The following is a 23,278-nucleotide window of genomic DNA, read 5'->3' on the forward strand; positions in this document are numbered from 1 at the left end:
AAGGGCTATATAAATACATTTGATTTGATTCAATTGCCATTCCCAATTAGACACAAGCTTCCAATCCCCTCTGTCACGAGGGGATTTTTGGTTTTTGGCTGATTTAATATGAAATTACAGTCAACTCTTACTTTATTTTACACTTAATAGGCACTTAAAATATATATATATTTTTTTTTCTTTAACCTCTTTGATATTGGAAAAGTTTAAAATGTGCGCTTTATGACAGAATGTTACAATTAGATGAAATCAAATGTTGGTGATAAAAAAAAAAAATTGTTTTAAAAGGTCTTGGAACCTCTAACCCTGACAATTTAACTGGAAAACCTCATGGGTCCACTCGCAATGGCTGCCAATCCCACCCATTACGCCATCATTGAATAGGGACACCCGTCCTATCGATTCCATTTCTACAGTCTTTATGACTTGCTGTGTGATTTGATGAGGTAATTTCCTGTCTCGTACAGTGACGGCACTGGCAGAACTGGAACCTACATCCTTATTGACATGGTCCTCAATCGCATGGCTAAGGGTGAGTCAGACATCTTGATCTTGTCAGACATCTTTGATTTGTTTGGCCTTGTAGTTTTATATCACTAGATAGACATCTATACAGTATTGCGAGTCAGTAACTCCTTGTTAGTGAAATGAGATTAACCCCCCCCCCCCCATGTCGTCATGCGTACTGTGTGTTTCTAGGCGTGAAGGAGATTGACATTGCTGCAACATTGGAACACATTCGGGATCAGAGACCGAACTTAGTCCGCACCAAGGTATGGCCTTCTCAACTACATGTCTCATGGCACCAGCATGATCTGTCTATCTGTGTGTGTGTGTGTGTGTGTGTGTGTGTGTGTGTGTGTGTGTGTGTGTGTGTGTGTGTGTGTGCGTGTGGTGTGTGTGCGTGCGTGCGTGTGAGTGTGTGTGTGTGTGTGTGTGTGCGTGCGTGCGCTGCGTGTGTGTGTGTGTGCGTGTGTGCGTGCGTGTGTGTGTGTGGTGTGCGTGCGTGCGCGCGCGTGAGTGTGTGTGTGTGTGGTGTGTGTGTGTGGTGTGTGAGTGTGTGTGTGTGTGTGTGTGTGTGTGTGTGTGTGAGTGTGTGTGTGTGTGTGTGTGTGTGTGTGTGTGTGTGTGTGGTGTGCGTGCGTGCGTGCGCGCGTGTGAGTGTGTGTGTGTGGTGCGCGCGTGTGTGTGTGTGTGTGTGTGTGTGCGTGCGTGTGTGTGTGTGTGTGTGTGTGTGTGTGTGTGTGTGTGTGTGTGTGCGTGTGGTGTGTGCGTGCGAGTGTGTGCGTGTGTGTGCGTGCGTGTGTGTGTGTGTGTGCGTGCGTGCGTGCGTGCGCGTGCGTGTGAGTGTGTGTGTGTGTCGCGTGCGTGCGTGCGCGTGAGTGTGTGTGTGTGTGTGGTGTCGGCGTGCGTGCGTGCGCGTGCGTGTTGTGTCGTCGTGAGTGTGTGTGTGGTTCGTGCGTGCGTGTGTGCGCGTGTGTGTGTGTGTGGTGTGCGTGCGTGCGTGCGTGCGTGCGTGCGCGTGCGTGCGTGTGTGGTGTGCGTGCGCGCGTGCGTGTGAGTGTGTGTGTGGTGTGCGTGCGTGCGTGCGCGTGCGTGTGTGTGTGGTGTGCGTGCGTGCGTGCGCGTGTGTGTGTGTATCTCTGACAGTCTCCCTCCCTTTCTGTCTCCCTCTCAGGACCAGTTTGAGTTTGCCCTGACCGCCGTGGCAGAAGAGGTCAATGTCATCCTGAAAGCTCTGCCACAGTGAACCATGTGTCTACCACCTCTACCACCGTACAACTACAATTACCATGAAAGTTATGCATCATCATACCAATGACGGCCATATTGAGTGTCCCCCATCATTGTACCAGTCACACTGCTGTGGTCTGAGGGGCTGTTGACGATCTAGTAATTCTATTTCTATGGCCATTATTAACCCTTCGTCTACATCCAGACACACAACCAGGGAGGAACTACATTTCCCAGAGTCCATTACTACTACACCAATGACCATAGGAGTCAGCGAGACCGAACAAACAGATCTGAGACCAGGCTACTATTATTATGCATTAATAATGAAATTAAATGAGGTTTTAATAAATCCTGTTGATTATTCAGATCAGACAACACTTTAAATGTACAGTAGGACCCCTTCACAGGGTCTTGTTATTGGATTTTAGATTGAGATCTGGTCTTAAAATACTGTGACTTGATTCTGTAACATTTCTCCTTTCTCACTCTGATTCTCAGTCTCAGACATGTCTCACTAGAGATATTACAATTACCATGATCCCTCCTGTTCTGTTGTCATGGAGATGGTGTATTACCACGATCCCTCCTGTTCTATTGTCATGGAGATGTTGTGTTACCATGATCCCTCCTGTTCTGTTGTCATGGAGATGGTGTATTACCACGATCCCTCCTGTTCTATTGTCATGGAGATGTTGTGTTACCATGATCCCTCCTGTTCTGTTGTCATGGAGATGTTGTATTACCACGAACTCTCCTGTTCTGTTGTCATGGAGATGTTGTATTACCACGAACTCTCCTGTTCTGTTGTCATGGAGATGTTGTATTACCACGAACTCTCCTGTTCTGTTGTCATGGAGATGTTGTGTTACCATGATCCCTCCTGTTCTGTTGTCATGGAGATGTTGTATTACCAGGATCCCTCCTGTTCTGTTGTCATGGAGATTTTGTATTACCATGAACTCTCCTGTTCTGTTGTCATGGAGATGTTGTATTACCACGAACTCTCCTGTTCTGTTGTCATGGAGATGTTGTATTACCAGGATCCCTCCTGTTCTGTTGTCATGGAGATGTTGTTTAAAACCACATTGTACTCTAGAAGGTATCCATCCATATAACTTAACAGCATGAGGCCCATGGCTTGTTTATGCAAGAAGACAGAGACCCTGACTATGGTGAGGATGAAGTGAGGGACATACTAGTGTATCATACAGTACACCAGTTTCTCTAAGGAGCTGGTTTATACCTCTAACCCTAGTGTATCATACAGTACACCAGTTTCTCTAAGGGACTGGCGTATACCTCTAACCCTAGTGTATCATACAGTACACCAGTTTCTCTAAGGGACTGGCGTATACCTCTAACCCTAGTGTATCATACAGTACACCAGTTTCTCTAAGGGACTGGTTTATACCTCTAACCCTAGTGTATCATACAGTACACCAGTTTCTCTAAGGGACTGGCGTATACCTCTAACCCTAGCGTATCATACAGTACACCAGTTTCTCTAAGGGACTGGCGTATACCTCTAACCCTAGTGTATCATACAGTACACCAGTTTCTCTAAGGGACTGGCGTATACCTCTAACCCTAGTGTATCATACAGTACACCAGTTTCTCTAAGGGACTGGCGTATACCTCTAACCCTAGTGTATCATACAGTACACCAGTTTCTCTAAGGGACTGGTTTATACCTCTAACCCTAGTGTATCATACAGTACACCAGTTTCTCTAAGGGACTGGTTTATACCTCTAACCCTAGTGTATCATACAGTACACCAGTTTCTCTAAGGGACTGGCGTATACCTCTAACCCTAGTGTATCATACAGTACACCAGTTTCTCTAAGGGACTGGCGTATACCTCTAACCCTAGTGTATCATACAGTACACCAGTTTCTCTAAGGGACTGGTTTATACCTCTAACCCTAGTGTATCATACAGTACACCAGTTTCTCTAAGGGACTGGTTTATACCTCTAACCCTAGTGTATCATACAGTACACCAGTTTCTCTAAGGGACTGGCGTATACCTCTAACCCTAGTGTATCATACAGTACACCAGTTTCTCTAAGGAGCTGGTTTATACCTCTAACCCTAGTGTATCATACAGTACACCAGTTTCTCTAAGGGACTGGCGTATACCTCTAACCCTAGTGTATCATACAGTACACCAGTTTCTCTAAGGAGCTGGTTTATACCTCTAACCCTAGTGTATCATACAGTACACCAGTTTCTCTAAGGGACTGGCGTATACCTCTAACCCTAGTGTATCATACAGTACACCAGTTTCTCTAAGGGACTGGCGTATACCTCTAACCCTAGTGTATCATACAGTACACCAGTTTCTCTAAGGGACTGGCGTATACCTCTAACCCTAGTGTATCATACAGTACACCAGTTTCTCTAAGGGACTGGCGTATACCTCTAACCCTAGTGTATCATACAGTACACCAGTTTCTCTAAGGGACTGGTTTATACCTCTAACCCTAGTGTATCATACAGTACACCAGTTTCTCTAAGGGACTGGCGTATACCTCTAACATGATTGTCTGTTATTAAACTGTAACTAAACCCTAGTGTATCATACAGTACACCAGTTTCTCTAAGGAGCTGGTTTATGCCTCTGACTTTAATTCTAAACCCAATGATTTATTTCTATTCATTTTGTAATGGAACTACTACTGTACACTGACTACCTAATCACTCACATCTGAATCATATCAATTAGTGTCTTCGGTGTTACTGTAAAACCTCTGTGATTCTTGTAAATCATTCACCTAATAATTTCTTATATGTTTATTAATGTAGCAAACACATAGAAAACAACTATAAAAATATTTTTCACTCAATGTATGTAATTAAATCTCTATTGTGATGTGGTGCAACAGCATAAAGTGGTCAGACTGTGTTCTTTTCCATTCACATCCCATAATTAGGAACCAATGTCTACATCCCTACATGTCATAATACTGACAGGTAACCATTAGGAACCAATGTCTACATCCCGTAATACTGGCAGGTAACCATTAGGAACCAATGTCTACATCCCATAATACTGACAGGTAACCATTAGGAACCAATGTCTACATCCTGTAATACTGACTAGTAACCATTAGGAACCAATGTCTACATCCCATAATACTGACAGGTAACCATTAGGAACCAATGTCTACATCCCATAATACTGACAGGTAACCATTAGGAACCAATGTCTACATCCCTACATCCTGTAATACTGACTAGTAACCATTAGGAACCAATGTCTACATCCCATAATACTGACAGGTAACCATTAGGAACCAATGTCTACATCCCATAATACTGACAGGTAACCATTAGGAACCAATGTCTACATCCCATAATACTGACAGGTAACCATTAGGAACCACTGTCTACATCCCATAATACTGACAGGTAACCATTAGGAACCAATGTCTACATCCCTACATCCCATAATACTGACAGGTAACCATTAGGAACCAATGTCTACATCCCTACATCCCATAATACTGACAGGTAACCATTAGGAACCAATGTCTACATCCCTACATCCTGTAATACTGACTAGTAACCATTAGGAACCAATGTCTACATCCCATAATACTGACAGGTAACCATTAGGAACCAATGTCTACATCCCATAATACTGACAGGTAACCATTAGGAACCAATGTCTACATCCCATAATACTGACAGGTAACCATTAGGAACCAATGTCTACATCCCATAATACTGACAGGTAACCATTAGGAACCAATGTCTACATCCCATAATACTGACAGGTAACCATTAGGAACCAATGTCTACATCCCATAATACTGACAGGTAACCATTAGGAACCAATGTCTACTGAAAGCTGTCCCGCTGGCCACAGACGTCACTTCAACATCTAGTTTTGATTCACATTTGGTGGAGTTGCCAAACTAACGTGAATTCGGAGTAAAATCGACAAAAGTTCCTCAAATTCCTGTACGTTGATGACTTTTTGCAAATCCAATCAGTTTTCTCGCATCTCTCTGATCCGGAGGGGTTGGGTTAAATGCAGAATGACACATTTCAGTTGAAAGCATTCAGTTGTACAAAATGACTAGCTATCCCCCCTTTCCCTTTTCACGTTTATTCAGTTGAATCACATCGAATCACACTGAATCACAGTTGTTGTTAAATGACGTAGAAACAACGTTAAATCAACCAGTGGGGGGCCCTCACAAAGAAAACATGTCACATTTGCAGATTCCTATCTGAAATAGCTATTTTCACATGTTAAGCTTAAATTTCACATGTGAAACTATATTTGCACATGTATTTCATTCAGTAGCAGTGCGTGGGTAAAATCACTGGGGAAGGCAATCCCACTCCCCCTATACTACAACCATATAACAACTACAACCATATAACAACTTATGTGTTGTGATAATTGCACTTGTTTTCGTGCGCCAGGACCATTCACAGTTGAGTTCGCTCAGTTTAGCTCAACGCTGATTGGCTAATTTTGGATACTTTCTTTGTCAAGGGAGGCTTCCCTTTGCCTTCCAAGCTACGGGCGGCAACAATGTCCTACTCGTTTGGACCAGACAGCATCAGATAGATGGTCTACACGTAGAGAGACAGAGGGGAACTGTTTCGCTGGCTGGGATGCTTTCTCCTGTGAGATATTATGAAACACAAAGAGACGAAATATACATATTTTTTATTATTATGGGGGGGGGGTTTTGTCCGTTTTTTTGTCATCCATGAATACACGGCACTAATTAAATGTTGAGTTCACATGTTAACACCACCTTTTCACATGTGAGGAGAATAACATGTGAATTGCAGTTTCACATGTGATATTTGCAGTTTCACATGTTAAAAACTTTCACGTGAGAATCTCAGTTTCATGTGAAAAACAAATCACGTTGTGAAAATCCCATTTGCAGTTTCACATGTAAGAAACTCCACATTATTCCAATGTTTGTAAAAACATAGATGAAAACAAACACTGTAAAGCCTAAAAACAGAGTTAAAACTATACATTTTGATCTCATGAATGGTCAGTCCTCTCATTCATAGCATAATCTATGGATTTGTCCAGCTGCATCCCTCAGCTATTTACTGAAACGGTGGTGGGGAGATCCTGGCCTTTGGTAATGTTACCCTGGTCTTTGGTAATGTTACCCTGGTCTTTGGTAATGTTACCCTAGTCTTTGGTTATGTTACCCTGGACTTTGGTAATGTTACCCTGGCCTTTGGTAATGTTACCCTGGCCTTTGGTAATGTTACCCTGGTCTTTGGTAATGTTACCCTGGCCTTTGGTAATGTTACCCTGGCCTTTGGTAATGTTACCCTGGCCTTTGCTAATGTTACCCTGGCCTTTGCTTACGCTGCCTTTTCTCCAATTGCAAGTTTTAGCAGGTTGACTCCAGCAACATAGCACCCTGCATCCCACTGCTGGTTTACCTCTGAAGCTAAGCAGGGTTGGTCTTGGTTGTTCCCTGGATGGGAGAACAGATGTAGCTGGAAGTGGAGAAATAATCATGTGTTTTCATATGTAATACCTTCATGTTTTGTTGTTGATGTGAGGGGGGTGCTCAGTGTAAAGGTTCAGTCTGGTACAACCAGGCTAACATTCAAGGTGGTGTTGTAAATTGATCAACTTTCAATTCATATATAGATAACTTTATTATCATACATTTCCATGGTATTGAAACATGTAGTCATGGTTTAAAATGCTTTCCAGGACACTTCTCTTATAAGACACGTTATAATGCTAATTATTTAATGTGGATGAGTTTACTTATGGTTGAAAATACTTTACAAAGAGTCTTTCATTTAGCTATATACACACACACACACTCACACATACATAGTACATACATTTGATTTTATCAGTTTACTTTTCTTTTTCAAATAAAACTTTGAAAAGTGTTGATCAGTCGGTACAGTAAGCCAGAGGGGGTGGGCTGAGAGACAACAGTAAGCCGAAGGGGGCGGGCTGAGAGACAACAGTAAGCCAGAGGGGGTGGGCTGAGAGACAACAGTAAGCCGAAGGGGGTGGGCTGAGAGACAAGGTGCACCATTGGGAGATTTGACCCCATGACCTGTTGGGAGCAAACGGATATGGGACGCATCATTAGAGCCACAGCAAAGGCTGCTGGGGAGTTACAGCACACCTCTCTCTAGTCCACATCTATACGTATCTATCCCAATCTGTTCATCTTGGGTTAACTAGCTACTAACTATCCTGTTCATCCTGGGTTAACTAGCTAGTAGCTATCCTGTTCATCCTCGGTTAACTAGCTACTAGATATCCTGTTCATCCTGGGTTAACTAGCTACTAGATATCCTGTTCATCCTGGGTTAACTAGCTACTAGATATCCTGTTCATCCTGGGTTAACTAGCTACTAGATATCCTGTTCATCCTGGGTTAATTAGCTACTAACTATCCTGTTCATCCTGGGTTAACTAGTTACTAGCTATCCTGTTCAACCTGGGTTAACTAGTTACTAGCTATCCTGTTCATCCTGGGTTAACTAGCTACTAGCTATCCTGTTCATCCTGGGTTAACTAGTTACCAGAAATCCTGTTCATCCTGGGTTAACTAGCTACTAGCTATCCTGGGTTAACTAGTTACTAGCTATCCTGTTCATCTTGGGTTAACTAGCTACTAGCTATCCTGTTCATCCTGGGTTAACTAGTTACAAGCTATCCTGTTCATCCTGGGTTAACTAGCTACTAGCTATCCTGTTCATCCTGGGTTAACTAGTTACCAGCAATCCTGTTCATCCTGGGTTAACTAGCTACTAGCTATCCTGGGTTAACTAGTTACTAGCTATCCTGTTCATCTTGGGTTAACTAGCTACTAGCTATCCTGTTCATCCTGGGTTAACTAGCTACTAGCTATCCTGTTCATCCTGGGTTAACTAGCTACTAGCTATCCTGTTCATCCTGGGTTAATTAGCTACTAACTATCCTGTTCATCCTGGGTTAACTAGTTACTAGCTATCCTGTTCAACCTGGGTTAACTAGTTACTAGCTATCCTGTTCATCCTGGGTTAACTAGCTACTAGCTATCCTGTTCATCCTGGGTTAACTAGTTACCAGAAATCCTGTTCATCCTGGGTTAACTAGCTACTAGCTATCCTGGGTTAACTAGTTACTAGCTATCCTGTTCATCTTGGGTTAACTAGCTACTAGCTATCCTGTTCATCCTGGGTTAACTAGTTACAAGCTATCCTGTTCATCCTGGGTTAACTAGCTACTAGCTATCCTGTTCATCCTGGGTTAACTAGTTACCAGCAATCCTGTTCATCCTGGGTTAACTAGCTACTAGCTATCCTGGGTTAACTAGTTACTAGCTATCCTGTTCATCTTGGGTTAACTAGCTACTAGCTATCCTGTTCATCCTGGGTTAACTAGCTACTAGCTATCCTGTTCATCCTGGGTTAACTAGCTACTATCTATCCTGTAATCAAACCTCCCCTTACATCTACCCCCAATCTGTTCATCCTGCCTCCCTCTCCAAGTTTCACCCATTCTCACTATTGAATAGGTTATATTAACTTCCATACATCCTACTGTAAACATAGCAACAACAAAAAGAAGTTGTACGTTCTCTTCTATATCCTCTATGTTCTCTTGTGATAACCAGAGGTCTACTACTCAGGTCTTCTACTACGGGGAGTATTGGAGGGCAAAACACAGGGTAGGTTGTGGTTTGGAGAGTAAACAGATGGGCTGCTGGTTGGACCCAGAGTTTAGTGGTGTTCTAGGGGTGACGGGGGGCAGGATGGGATGAAGGGTTGGATGACGCAACAGTGAAGGTGGGAGGAGCTGATGATGGAGGAGGAGACTGTTTTGTTTGGGCTTTACCTCAGGCTCAGAGGTCAGGGGTCAGACGGGCAACGGCCAATCAGATCAGCCCGTGAAGGCCTGGAAGTGTGAGTCTGAAACAGGAAGCACAGCAAGTAAGAAGAGTGACACAGAAAAAACCCGCCAGGTTTTGGCTAGATGGAATACAACGACTGACCAAAAGTTGCATGGCTCCAGTCGCTTCGGGGACAACTGTAGAAATTGAGCTAAAGTCACTTCTGTCTGTAGCTGTACCCCATCTAGCCAAAACCAAAAGACCAGAACAAAATAATAAATACAACTAGGGGAATCTAGAACTTAATCAGAGCCTGTATTCACAAAGTGTCTCAGAGTAATAATGCTGATCTAGGATCAGTGTTGCCCCTTAACGTCCTAATTAATAACAAGGGGGACCAGATCCTAGACCCTTTGTGACAACCGGCCCAGAAGTGATCAAAAGAACAAAACAAATGAGCCCTAGAAAAAGTACTTGCTCAGAAGAAAAAAAACACACCAGAAAACAGAGTGATATATGTGAGCTATGACTTGGCCCCGATAGGCCTATGGCTAGACTTCAAAAGACACAATAACATTAATATGAAGGCTAGCCATATGGTTGATGCTAGGTTGATGCTAGGTTGATGCTACGTAGGTGGGATTGGGCCATCCAAAGGATCCTCCCTAGCATCGACCCGTTATAAGGTTAACTGTGAATGGAGAATCTAGAGTGACCAGAGAGGTGAACACATAGAGTTGGAAATAGTTTGATCTCTGTGCGTGAGCAGATAAAATGACAGACGATAGCATATGTGTCTACCAAGAGAGAGTGAGGTTCCGTTGGAAAGGTTTGGGGCAGAGCAGCGTCTTAAGAACAAACACGAAGCAATGTATCACCTAATGTAAGCAATAGTCTCCCTTTCTTTTACCACATACTGAAGTTTGTATTTATTTATTTAAAAAAATGTATTTTATGTTGGTTGTAATTGTAGTGTTTGTATTGTGACAATTAGACAATATATAGTACATATCCCTGGAAATGTTGGTGAAACGTACATACTCCTATCAGATGGATAAAATAAAATGGGAATACAGAGTTCAATATGTATTAAATTATTGCATATCTAGATGGCTAGTATTACAGAGTACTCTTCGAACATAAAAGGGAGCCTTTCTCCTGTAAAAAAAAATAAAAAATAACATTATTTCATTTCTAAAGAAGAAAAAGGTGCTTAAAGCGATTCTCCAAGGGATCCATTTTACAGATGTGGAACATCGGACATTTAAGAAAGATTATGTTCTCTGCCTCCTATAATAACCAAAATAGAGAGACTTACAAATTCACAAGAATCTGCCTCTTAAAAGATATTCTATCCAGGCTGTATCACAACCGGGCCGTGATTGGGAGTCCCATAGGGCGGCGCAGTTTTGGCTAGATGGAATACAACGACTGACCAAAAGTTGCATGGCTCCAGTCGCTTCGGGGACAACTGTAGAAATTGAGCTAAAGTCACTTCTGTCTTTAGCTGTACCCCATCTAGCCAAAACCAAAAGACCAGAACAAAATAATAAATACAACTAGGGGAATCTAGAACTTAATCAGAGCCTGTATTCACAAAGTGTCTCAGAGTAATAATGCTGATCTAGGGTCAGTGTTGCCCCTTAACGTCCTAATTAATAACAAGGGGGACCTGATCCTAGACCCTTTGCCTCTTAAAGGTATTCTATCCAGGCTGTATCACAACCAGCCGTGATTGGGAGTCCCATAGGGCGGCGCACAATTGGCCCAACGTCATCCGGGTTTGGCCGGTGTACTCCGTCATTGTAAATAAGACTTTGTTCTTAACTGGCTTGCCTACTTAAATAAAGGTTAAATAAATCAAATTAAATAAATAATTTAAAAGTTGATTATTATGAGGCTGCTAGGTTTTCCTACATGGCTCTCTTTATGGTGAGAGAGCAACATTCTACAGCTCTTTTTCACCAGAATAACAAATCTGGTTTTGGAGTATAGCTGTTATTGGTGGTGATTGGAATGCCGTGCTCGATGTGAATCTTGACAAGCTACCAAAGCCTACTACACTAAAGATAGACTCTAGGTCAAAAGCTATACACCAGATGTTAGATGGGATTGGTCTAACGGATGTGTGGAGGCTTTTCAATCCTGCCAATAGAAATGATACACGTTATTCTAATCTGCATAAATCATACTGCAGGGTTGACTTGTTTCCTGGTTCCCAGGATCACCACTGATTTAGTTCAGAAATGTACTATTGGGTCTATCCATATCTCCAATCCCGCCCCAGTTTCATTCCAGCTTCCTTATTTCCAATCCAAACCCCCAGAGGTTCAATTGGCAATGTAATAAGTCTGTACTATCAGAGTCCTGCTGCAGATATTTCTTCAGGTGATTGATAATGATGACAATGTTTCGTTATTAACTTTGAGGCTAAATCCTATTATATACCCACTATTGTGGTTCCAGACCCAACTGATTTGTGCAAAATAGGCAGTCCTACTCTGTCAGGAGATTGTTAGAAGTACTGCAGTATGCTAAAGTCAAAGAAAGGCGGTGCTCTAGTGGTGACATTAGTGGCATTAGTGACTCTAGTGGTGACAAAAAAAAACATTTGATAGAATTGAGTGGTACCATCTTCTTAAGACTGCAACAATTGTCTTTTGGAGAGGCACTCACTGACTGGGGGTCAGACTTATTTACTCAGCCCCTCAAGCAGGTGTTCCTATAAACGGCACGGTATTGCATCCCTTCCTCGTAGGCTAGAGGTACAAAACAAGGGTGTCCTCAATCTCCCCTCTTATTTGCTTTGGTTATGAAACAAGCAGAGTTTATCCTCTGTCCCCAATGCTCATTCAGATATTTAATGACTTCAGTTACTTTTCTGGTTATAAGATTAATTTTGGGAAACCAATGGCTCTCCCACTTGGAAAATAAAGAAACGCGGATGATTTAGCACATGTTCCGTTCCAGCTGTCACACAGGGCGTTCAAATACCTGGGATTTATTTTTATTTTTCTTTTGATGAGCTATTGAAAATTAATATCAATCATGTGTTTAAAACTATTAAGAAATACCTTCAAAGTTGGTTCCCCTCTACCAATCTCAATGCTTGGAATAATTGGCATTATTAAAATGAATGTACTTCCCAGAATGCTCTATCCACTGCAAATGTTGCCCAACCCCATCCCTGTTTTCAAGAACTTTTTTTTTTTTTTGAATGCTACATGGTTTGATTCGTAAGTTTGTGTGGAAGAATAAGCATCCTAGATTTAAACTCCAAAAATGACAGTTGCCTGTACAAAGAGGAGGATTAGCACTACCTAATTTCATATATTACCATTGGGCCTCACAAATGAGGTCTATTGTTGATTGGATAAAGAATGATGATAACTCCTCCTTCTTAGATCTGCAGGCAATTGGTTCCAAATAAGTCTCGTTCGTTGACCTACCATTTATTTGTAATGTAAATGCAATTAAGGGTTTAAAGGAGAATCTTATCATTAAAAACACCCTGAAATCTTGGAATCGAGTACGGAAGCATTTTGGAATACAGAATTGCCATTCTTCTCTGTCACCAATTGTGAATAATCCTGACTTTGTACCATCCTGTCTGTATATGGGCTTTCAAAGTTGGAATGATGCTGGTATTCTCAAGATGAATGGTCTGTTTGATAATGGGGTATTGAAATCCTTCCAACAACTCCAAACTGAATTTAACCTCCAGCAGTCTCAGTTCTTCTGCTAATTGTAGCTCAGAAGCTATATTAACTCTGTACCTCAATATAACACTATATTAACTCTGTACCTCAGTATAAAACTATATTAACTCTGTACCTCAATATAAAACTATATTAACTATGTACCTCAATATAAAACTATATTAACTCTGTACCTCAATATAAAACTATATTAACTCTGTACCTCAATATTAAACTATATTAACTCTGTACCTCAATATAAAACTATATTAACTCTGTACCTCAATATAAAACAGCCTTGAACACTAATCAATATAAATCAGCCTTGAACACTAATCAATATAAATCAGCCTTGAACACTAATCAATATAAAACAGCCTTGAACACTAATCAATATAAATCAGCCTTGAACACTAATCAATATAAATCAGCCTTGAACACTAATCAATATAAAACAGCCTTGAACACTAATCAATATAAAACAGCCTTGAACACTAATCAATATAAATCAGCCTTGAACACTAATCAATATAAATCAGCCTTGAACACTAATCAATATAAAACAGCCTTGAACACTAATCAATATAAAACAGCCTTGAACACTAATCAATATAAATCAGCCTTGAACACTAATCAATATAAATCAGCCTTGAACACTAATCAATATAAATCAGCCTTGAACACTAATCAATATAAATCAGCCTTGAACACTAATCAATATAAATCAGCCTTGAACACTAATCAATATAAAACAGCCTTGAACACTAATCAATATAAAACAGCCTTGAACACTAATCAATATAAATCAGCCTTGAACACTAATCAATATAAAACAGCCTTGAACACTAATCAATATAAATCAGCCTTGAACACTAATCAATATAAATCAGCCTTGAACACTAATCAATATAAATCAGCCTTGAACACTAATCAATATAAATCAGCCTTGAACACTAATCAATATAAATCAGCCTTGAACACTAATCAATATAAACAGCATTGAACACTAATCAATATAAAACAGCCTTGAACACTAATCAATATAAAACAGCCTTGAACACTAATCAATATAAAACAGCCTTGAACACTAATCAAGCTAAAAAATTAAAACTTATTCCAAGCTGTAAAAGCATCATCTGTTAGCAGAAGATGTAGAGCTATGTCTGAAGGAGGATATGTGGCAAACAAACTCTGTTGAATGGCAACAACAACAAAAAAAGATCATGCTCTAACAAATCCTATGAAACCAAATTACTAGATTACAAATTACTTATCCCAATTACTAGATGTAAATATGTCCTATTGTGCGTCCTAAATGTTAAACAGATCTATCTATCTATCTATCTATCTATCTATCTATCTATCTATCTATCTATCTATCTATCTATCTATCTATCTATCTATCTATCTATCTATCTATCTATCTATCTATCTATCTATCTATCTATCTATCTATCTATCTATCTATCTATCTATCTATCTATCTATCTATCTATCTATCTATCTATCTATCTATCTGTTCAAGACACAGACAACATAAGGTCAGGGTTGGGGACTGACTGACTGACTGATTGTACTCAAACAACATTATTATCCTACATGTCTGAATTTGCATTCTACATCGTAGACAACAGTTAATTTATTTGAAAAATAAAGCTTTCATTGGCTTCAATCACTCTTACTTTGAAAATAAACTCCATGTAAATGCATCATAACCCCCCCCCATATAGGTAAAAAAAATAAAACAATCCATGACCTAATAACATTGAGTTATCACACACACACACACACACACACACACACACACACACACACACACACACACACACACACACACACACACACACACACACACACACACACACACACACACACACACACACACACACACACTCTCCATGAGAATCCCTTTAAACAGACTTCTATAATATACCTACAATGGCTTTTAAACAGACTTCTATAGTATACCTACAATGGCATTTAAACAGACTTCTATAGTATACCTACAATGGCATTTAAACAGACTTCTATAGTATACCTACGATGGCTCTTAGTTTGGCACTTAGAAATAGGTTTAACCCAGGTCCATAATATCACTTTCTAGAATAAGGACAACGGATGCAATGAAATATATTTGGATGTAATCAAAGTATCTAAAGCAAAAAGGAAACATTTATTTTACTATAATTTGAAAATTATTTACACAGAATTACCAAAATGAATGTTTGTTTAGTGCCTTTGTATGTCTGGATGATGCATGTGAGTTTCTGCCATTTTAAATGTGCCAAGTAATTATCATTGATAAGGGAATTTATATGTTTAAAGGTAATGACTAAAGAGTTTCACCCTGAACTGTAATTATGACATGATGTTAAATATATAATGAATAATTAGACAAACGTAACTATTAGTAATTATTAGATTCTGTAACATGTATAATGAATTAGAATGATAAACTTCAGTCTAATACGGTTTGGTCGAGACAAGTAGAAATGTGTGTGTGTGTGACTAAAAAAACACAGAGAACAATTAACCTGTGTATGACCTGACCTGGTTAGAACTCTGAGAAACTTACGATAGGACAGGGAGTCCTGTCAAGATTCCTCTAATCTCGGGAGGAGGGAACTGCCAGCTTGGTAGTGATAAACAGTGGTGAGAACTATGGGGAAGGATACATCCCACCTACTGTTCGTGTGTATGTATGTGCGTAGGCTATCTACTGTTTGTGTGTAGGTATGTGCGTAAGTAGGGAGGGAGTGAGTTACAAAATGGCATGTATTATGGACTTTAAAACGTTCTCGTGAATAAACTTTACGGACCTTTTGCATAAGCTGAGTCTTTGCCTAATTGTTATTAAACCCAGGGTCTTACAAACCTCGGGAATTAGTCAAAGCTTAAATAATTGTTAGCTATTATCATTGGGATTGAAAATTCTCGTGACAGTCATGGAGTGTGTTTCTTCCATTTTAAAGTATGTAGACTATAGAAGGCTGTTTAAAAGCCAAAATGTAAGTTATAAAATTACATTCATTTAAATTAATTTAACATTTGAAACATTTCACAACTATTCATATTTTGCTGCACATAAAATTGAGCTTCTGTGTCAGTGGCACATTCCATATGGGTGTCTGAAACCCCCCCGAAACACACACAGTAGTGAACAGACAAGACACACACAGTCAGTCAGGCACACAGCCCCGGCAGACTGGGTATGGAAGATAGAAGCACCTCTGATAGACACAGCAATCCAAAGCTAGCTTACCGGATGCAACAAACCCCCCATGGCTATCCAACTCGATGGATTTTCAATTCACAGAGCGGACAAGACATCGGTTTTAGGGAAATAGAGAGGGGGAGGGGGTATGTCTCTTCATCAACAACAAATGTTGTTCTGACTCTAACGCAGTGGAAGTCTCAACCTATTGTTCACCTGTCTTGGAATACATGGATGGTCAAATGCCAACCCTTTTACCTCCCGAGAGAGCTTTCATCTGTTTTCGCATGCTGAATATATTCCACTTCAGGACAACAACAACAAGCTGGCACGACGAACTATACGAGGCTATAAACAAGCAGGAAACCATGCACCCAGAGGCTGCTTTTCTGGTTGACAGGGATTTTATGTTTGCATCACTAAGACACGTGATGCCCAACTTCCATCAGCACGTCTCCTTCGTCACTAGTTGTGATAAAGTCCTAGACCACAGTTTCTCTACCCACAAGCAAGCATACAGTGGCTTGCGAAAGTATTCACCTCCCCCTTGGCATTTTTCCTATTTTGTTGCCTTACAACCTGGAATTAAAATAGATTTTTTTTGGGGGGGGGTGGGGTGTATCATTTGATTTACACAACATGCCTACCACTTTGAAGATTACAAATATTTTTTTATTGTGAAACAAACAATAAATGAGACAAAAAAACTAAAAACTTGAGCATGCATATCTATTCACCCCCCAAAGTCAATACTTTGTAGAGCCTCCTTTTGCAGCAATTACAGCTGCAAGTCTCTTGGGGTATGTCTCTATAAGCTTTGCACATCTAACCACTGGGATTTTTGCCCATTCTTCAAGGCAAAACTGCTCCAGCTCCTTGAAGTTGGATGGGTTCCGCTGGTGTACAACAATCTTTAAGTCATACCACAGATTCTCAATTGGATTGTGGTCTGAGCTTTGACAAGGCCATTCCAAGACATTTAAATATTTCCCCTTAAACCACTCAAGTGTTGCATTAGCAGTATGCTTAGGGTCATTGTCCTGCTGGAAGGTGAATCTCTGTCCCAGTCTCAAATCTCTGGAAGACTTAAACAGGTTTCCCTCAAGAATTTCCCTGTATTTAGCGCCATCCATCATTCCTTCAATTCTGAATAGAGTTTTAGAAGAAAGTTCTTTGTTTCTGGCCATTTTGAGCCTGTAATCGATCCCACAAATGCTGATGCTCCAGATACTTAACTAATCTAAAGAAGGCCAGTTTTATTGCTTCTTTAATCAGGACGACAGTTTTTAGCTGTGCTAACAAAATTGCAAAAGGATTTTCTAATGATCAATTAGTATTTTAAAATGATAAACTTGGATTAGCTAACACAACGTGCCATTGGAACAAGTTCACTTTCATAGGAACACTCTTTTTCTGTTTGTTTGTGGACTTCAATGAACAACACATAAGCTTTGTGTGTGACCAAGCGGAAAAAAAAACACAGCCTACATCGTTGTCCCCATATTAGCTAAAGTAACGTCCTAGTCAACATAGCTAATAGAACAAATGCGTTAGTAAACCCGTTACAATCATGCAGTAACGTTACCGTGTATAATCAGTTTAGCAGTTACACCGGCGGGCCCCGGTGGCATTAAACTAATAAAACCAAAAGCTTACCTTGACTTGGAAGAGTTCCAGTGTTGCGTTGGATAGCCATAGCACGCTAGCTAACATAGCATCCCTCTGTTTAAATAATTATAACTTGACTTGGAAGAGTTCCAGTGTTGCGTTGGATAGCCATAGCACGCTAGCTAACATAGCATCCTTCTGTTTGAATAATTATAACTTGACTTGGAAGAGTTCCAGTGTTGCGTTGGATAGCCATAGCACGCTAGCTAACATAGCATCCTTCTGTTTGAATAATTATAACTTGACTTGGAAGAGTTCCAGTGTTGCGTTGGATAGCCATAGCACGCTAGCTAACATAGCATCCTTCTGTTTGAATAATTATAACTTGACTTGGAAGAGTTCTAGTGTTGCGTTGGATAGCCATAGCACGCTAGCTAACATAGCATCCCTCTGTTTGAATAATTATAACTTGACTTGGAAGAGTTCCAGTGTTGCGTTGGATAGCCATAGCACGCTAGCTAACATAGCATCCCTCTGTTTGAATAATTATAACTTGACTTGGAAGAGTTCCAGTGTTGCGTTGGATAGCCATAGCACGCTAGCTAACATAGCATCCCTCTGTTTAAATAATTATAACTTGACTTGGAAGAGTTCCAGTGTTGCGTTGGATAGCCATAGCACGCTAGCTAACATAGCATCCCTCTGTTTGAATAATTAAACTAGCTGCATTTACTAGATAAAACAGAAATGTCTTTTTCTTCTCCTTCATTTTTAAAGAAATTAAGTTGTTCTAAACTGTTCTACTATTGTCTTTCTCTCTCTCTGAGTCAACTACTCACCACATTTTATGCACTGCAGTGCTAGCTAGCTGTAGCTTATGCTTTCAGTACAAGGTTATTTCTCTGATACTTTGATTGGGTGGACAACATGTCAGTTCATGCTGCAAGAGCTCTGATAGGTTGGAAGATGTCCTCCGGAAGTTGTCATAATTACTGAGTAAGTCTATGGAGGGGGGTAAGAACCATGAGCCTCCTAGGTTTTGTATTGAAGTCAATGTACCAAGAGGAGGACGGAAGCTAGCTATCCTCCGGCAACACCGTGGCTCTACCCTACAGAGTGCTGTTGAGGCTATTTTTAACCTTTATTTAACTAGGCAAGTCAGTTAAGAACAAATTCTTATTTTACAATGACGGGCTACCCCGAACAAACACTCCTCTAACCCGGACTACGCTGGGCCAATGGGACTCCCGCTCACGGCCGGTTTTGATACAGCCCGGGATCGAACCGGGTCTGTAGTGACGCCTTAGACCGCTGCGCCACACAAGAGTCCCTCCTGTAGACCTTCATTGCAAAACAGTATGTTTTAATCAATTATTTGGTGACGTGAATATATTTAGCATAGTTTTATCTAAAAAGGATAACTTTTTCAATGTTTCACTATTTCTAAGAAATCTACTGAGGAGGATGGTCTTCCCCTTCCTCCTCTGGGGAGCCTCCACTGATTCACACCCGTTGACTTTTTCCACATTTTGTTGTGTTACAACCTGAATCTTAAATGGATTATATTGCGATTTTTTTGCCACTGGTTTAAACACATTACTCCATAAGCGAATTATGTTTTTCGAAAAGTATAGAAATGTATAAAAAATTAAAAGCTGAAATGTCCTGAGTCAATAAGTATTCAACCCCTTTGTTATGACAAGCCTAAATAAGTCCAGGAGTAAAAATGTGCTTAACAAGTCCAACATAAATTGCATGGACTCATTCTGTGTGCAATAATAGTGTTTAACGTGATTTTTGAATGACTACCTCATCCATGTACCCCAGATATACAATTATCTGTAAGGTCGAGCAGTGAATTTCAAACACAGATTCAACCAGGGAGGTTTTTTTAATGCCTCGCAAAGAAGGGCACCTATTGGTAGATGGGTCAAAAAAAAATCTAAAGCAGATACTGAATATCCATTTGAGCATGGTGAAGTTATTAATTACACTTTAGATGGTATATCAATACACACAGTCACTACAAAGATACAGGCATCCTTCCTAACTCAGTTGCCAGGGAGGAAGGAAACCGCTCTGGGATTTCACCATGAAGCCAATGGTGACTTTAAAACAGTTACAGAGCTGAATGGCTGTGATAGGAGAAAACTGAGGATGGATCAACAACATTGTAGTTACTCCATAATACTAACCTAAATGACAGAGTGAAAAGCCTGTACAGAATAAAAACATTCCAAAACATGCATCCTGTTTGCAACAAGGCACTAAAGTAATACTGCAAACAATGTGGCAAAGCAATTCACTTTTTTGTCCTGAATACAAAATGTTATGAATACAACACAACACATTACTGAGTACCTCTTTCCATATTTTAAGGCATAGCGGTGGCTGCATCATGTTATGGGTATGCTTGTAATCGTTAAGGACTGGAGAGTATTCTTGGATTTTAAAAAAATACGGAAAGGAGCTAAGCATATGCAAAATCCTAGAGGAACACCTGGTTTCCACCAGACACTGGGAGATGAATTCACCTTTCATTAGGACAATAACCTAAAACACAAGGCCAAATCTTGCTTACCAAGAAGACAGTGAATGTTCCTAAGTGGCCTACTTATAGTTTGAACTTAATTCTGCTTGAAAATCTATGGCAAAACTTTAAAATGGCTGTCTAGAAACGATCAACAAGCAACTTGACAGAGCTTGACGTTTTTTTTAAGAATAATGTGCAGATAGTGTACAATCCAGATGTGCAAAGCTCTTAAAGACTTACCCAGAAAGCCTCACAGCTGTAATCACTCTTAGAGACTTACCCAGAAAGACTCACAGCTGTAATCGCTGCCAAAGGTGATTCTAACATGTATTGACTGATGGGTGTAGATTGGGGAGAATTATTATTTTTTAAATTCATTTTGAACTCAGGCTGTAACATAACAAAATGTGGAATAAGTCTAGGGGTATGAATACTTTCTGAAGGCAGTGTAAATGCATGGTTAACTAAACATGTGAATACCTCCCTCCATCCCTCACTGTGTAAACACACCTACACTGACACACTTACACACACAGTCACACTAACACCCGGACACATACACTCGCACACACACACACACACACACACCACCAGACTCACCACCACACACACACACCACCACAGACTCACCACCACACACTCACACACTAACATGAACCCACTACTTATTCTGATGCCATACTGTTGATTATTATTATTATCATAATTATTATTATTATCATTATTATTATCATTATTGTTATCATTATTATCATTATTATCATTATTGTTATCATTATTATCAATATTATTATCAATATTATTATCATTATTATTATCATTATTATCATCTGTCACGTCCTGACCAGGTAAAAAAGGTAATTTGCCATTGTAATATGGTCAGGGCGTGGCAGGGGGTTGTTTTGTGTGGGTTTTGGGGTTTTCTGTTTCTATGTGGGAGTGTTCTAGTTTTCTATTTCTATGTGTTGTTTTTCCATGTTTGGCCGGGTATGGTTTCCAATCAGAGGCAGGTGTCTTTCGTTGTCTCTGATTGGAAGCCATACTTAGGCAGCCTGTTTTCCTTTGGGGTTTGTGGGTAGTTGTGTTTCCGTTTAGTCTAAGTGTACCTGACGGGACTGTCGTTGGTCGTTTTGTTGTTTTTCGTTAAAGTGTCTTCATTAAAGAATTAAGAATGAGCACTATCCACGCTGCGTCTTGGTCTCCCTTCAACGACCCCTGTGACAGTTATCATTATTATCAATATTATTATCATTATTATCATTATTATTATCATTATCATTATTGTTAGCATTATTATCATTATTATAATAATAATAATTATTGTTATTATTATTGTCATTAGTATAATAATACTTATTATTATTATAATTATTATCATTATTATTATTATTATCATTATTATAATAATACTTATTATTATAATTATAATCATTATTACCATTATCGCTATTATGAACATTATTATTATTAATATGCTCATTATTATCATTATTATTATTCATATCATGATCATTATTATTAGCAATATTTTTATTCATATTATCATTATCATTATTATCATTATTCATATCATTATCATTGTTATCATTATCATTATTCATATCATTACCATTATCAATATTATTATTCATATTATCATTATTATTGTCATCATTATTATTATTATCATCATTATTATTAATAATAATATTGTTATTATTATTTTCATTATTGTTACTATCATTATTATTATTTATATTATTACTATTATCATTATTACTATTATTATTTATATACCAGTCATTATTTTCTGCTACCAGTCACTTTCAAGAAATCCCTGTATACTCCAGTAGCCCTGACTACATGTCCATATCTAGCTCAATACTCCAGTATCCCTGACTACATGTCCATATCTACCTCAATACTCCAGTAGCCCTGACTACATGTCCATATCTACCTCAATACTCCAGTATCCCTGACTACATGTCCATATCTACCTCAATACTCCAGTAGCCCTGACTACATGTCCATATCTACCTCAATACTCCAGTATCCCTGACTACATGTCCATATCTACCTCAATACTCCAGTATCCCTGACTACATGTCCATATCTACCTCAATACTCCAGTATCCCTGACTACATGTCCATATCTACCTCAATACTCCAGTAGCCCTGACTACATGTCCATATCTACCTCAATTCTCCAGTATCCCTGACTACATGTCCATAAATACCTCAATACTCCAGTATCCCTGCACATTGTAAATGTGGTACTGGCAGTGACCTAGTATAAAGCTTCCCCTCTGTGGTACTGAAAACTGGCCCAGTATAAAGCTTCCTCTCTGAGGTACTGAACACTGGCCCAGTATAAAGCTTCCTCTCTGAGGTACTGAACACTGACCCTGAATAAAGCTTCCTCTCTGAGGTACTGAACACTGGCCCAGTATAAAGCTTCCTCTCTGAGGTGCTGAACACTGACCCAGTATATAGCTTCCTCTCTGAGGTACTGAACACTGGCCCAGTATAAAGCTTCCTCTCTGAGGTACTGAACACTGGCCCAGTATAAAGCTTCCTCTCTGAGGTACTGAACACTGGCCCAGTATAAAGCTTCCTCTCTGAGGTGCTGAACACTGACCCAGTATATAGCTTCCTCTCTGAGGTA

General features: G+C 39.8%; 2 protein-coding genes across 3 annotated transcripts in view; one reads left to right on the plus strand and one right to left on the minus strand.

Moving 5' to 3' along the window:
* Positions 1–4,624, plus strand: part of LOC106586923 (receptor-type tyrosine-protein phosphatase-like N) — a 194,251-nt gene extending 189,627 nt beyond the window's left edge. The window contains exons 21-23 of the mRNA XM_045707451.1: positions 468–532; positions 700–773; positions 1,679–4,624. Coding sequence (XP_045563407.1) covers positions 468–532; positions 700–773; positions 1,679–1,750 — 211 coding nt within the window. The 3' untranslated portion in view covers positions 1,751–4,624. The remainder of the gene's footprint in view (positions 1–467; positions 533–699; positions 774–1,678) is intronic.
* Positions 4,625–7,376: 2,752 nt separating this feature from the next.
* Positions 7,377–23,278, minus strand: part of LOC106586922 (dnaJ homolog subfamily B member 6) — a 47,473-nt gene continuing 31,571 nt past the window's right edge. Inside the window, exons 10-11 of one of the 2 annotated variants that reach the window (XM_014174670.2) lie at positions 9,587–9,660; positions 7,377–7,814 (exon numbers count right to left, since the gene is read on the minus strand). In XM_014174670.2, the coding sequence (XP_014030145.1) occupies positions 9,632–9,660 (29 nt within the window). In that variant the 3' untranslated portion in view covers positions 7,377–7,814; positions 9,587–9,631. Of the gene's footprint in view, positions 9,661–23,278 lie in introns of both variants that reach the window. The other variant, XM_045707886.1, reaches the window with a different exon arrangement.

Source organism: Salmo salar, chromosome ssa25 (assembly GCF_905237065.1).
Source record: "Salmo salar chromosome ssa25, Ssal_v3.1, whole genome shotgun sequence".
NCBI classification, from domain to species: Eukaryota; Metazoa; Chordata; class Actinopteri; order Salmoniformes; family Salmonidae; genus Salmo; species Salmo salar.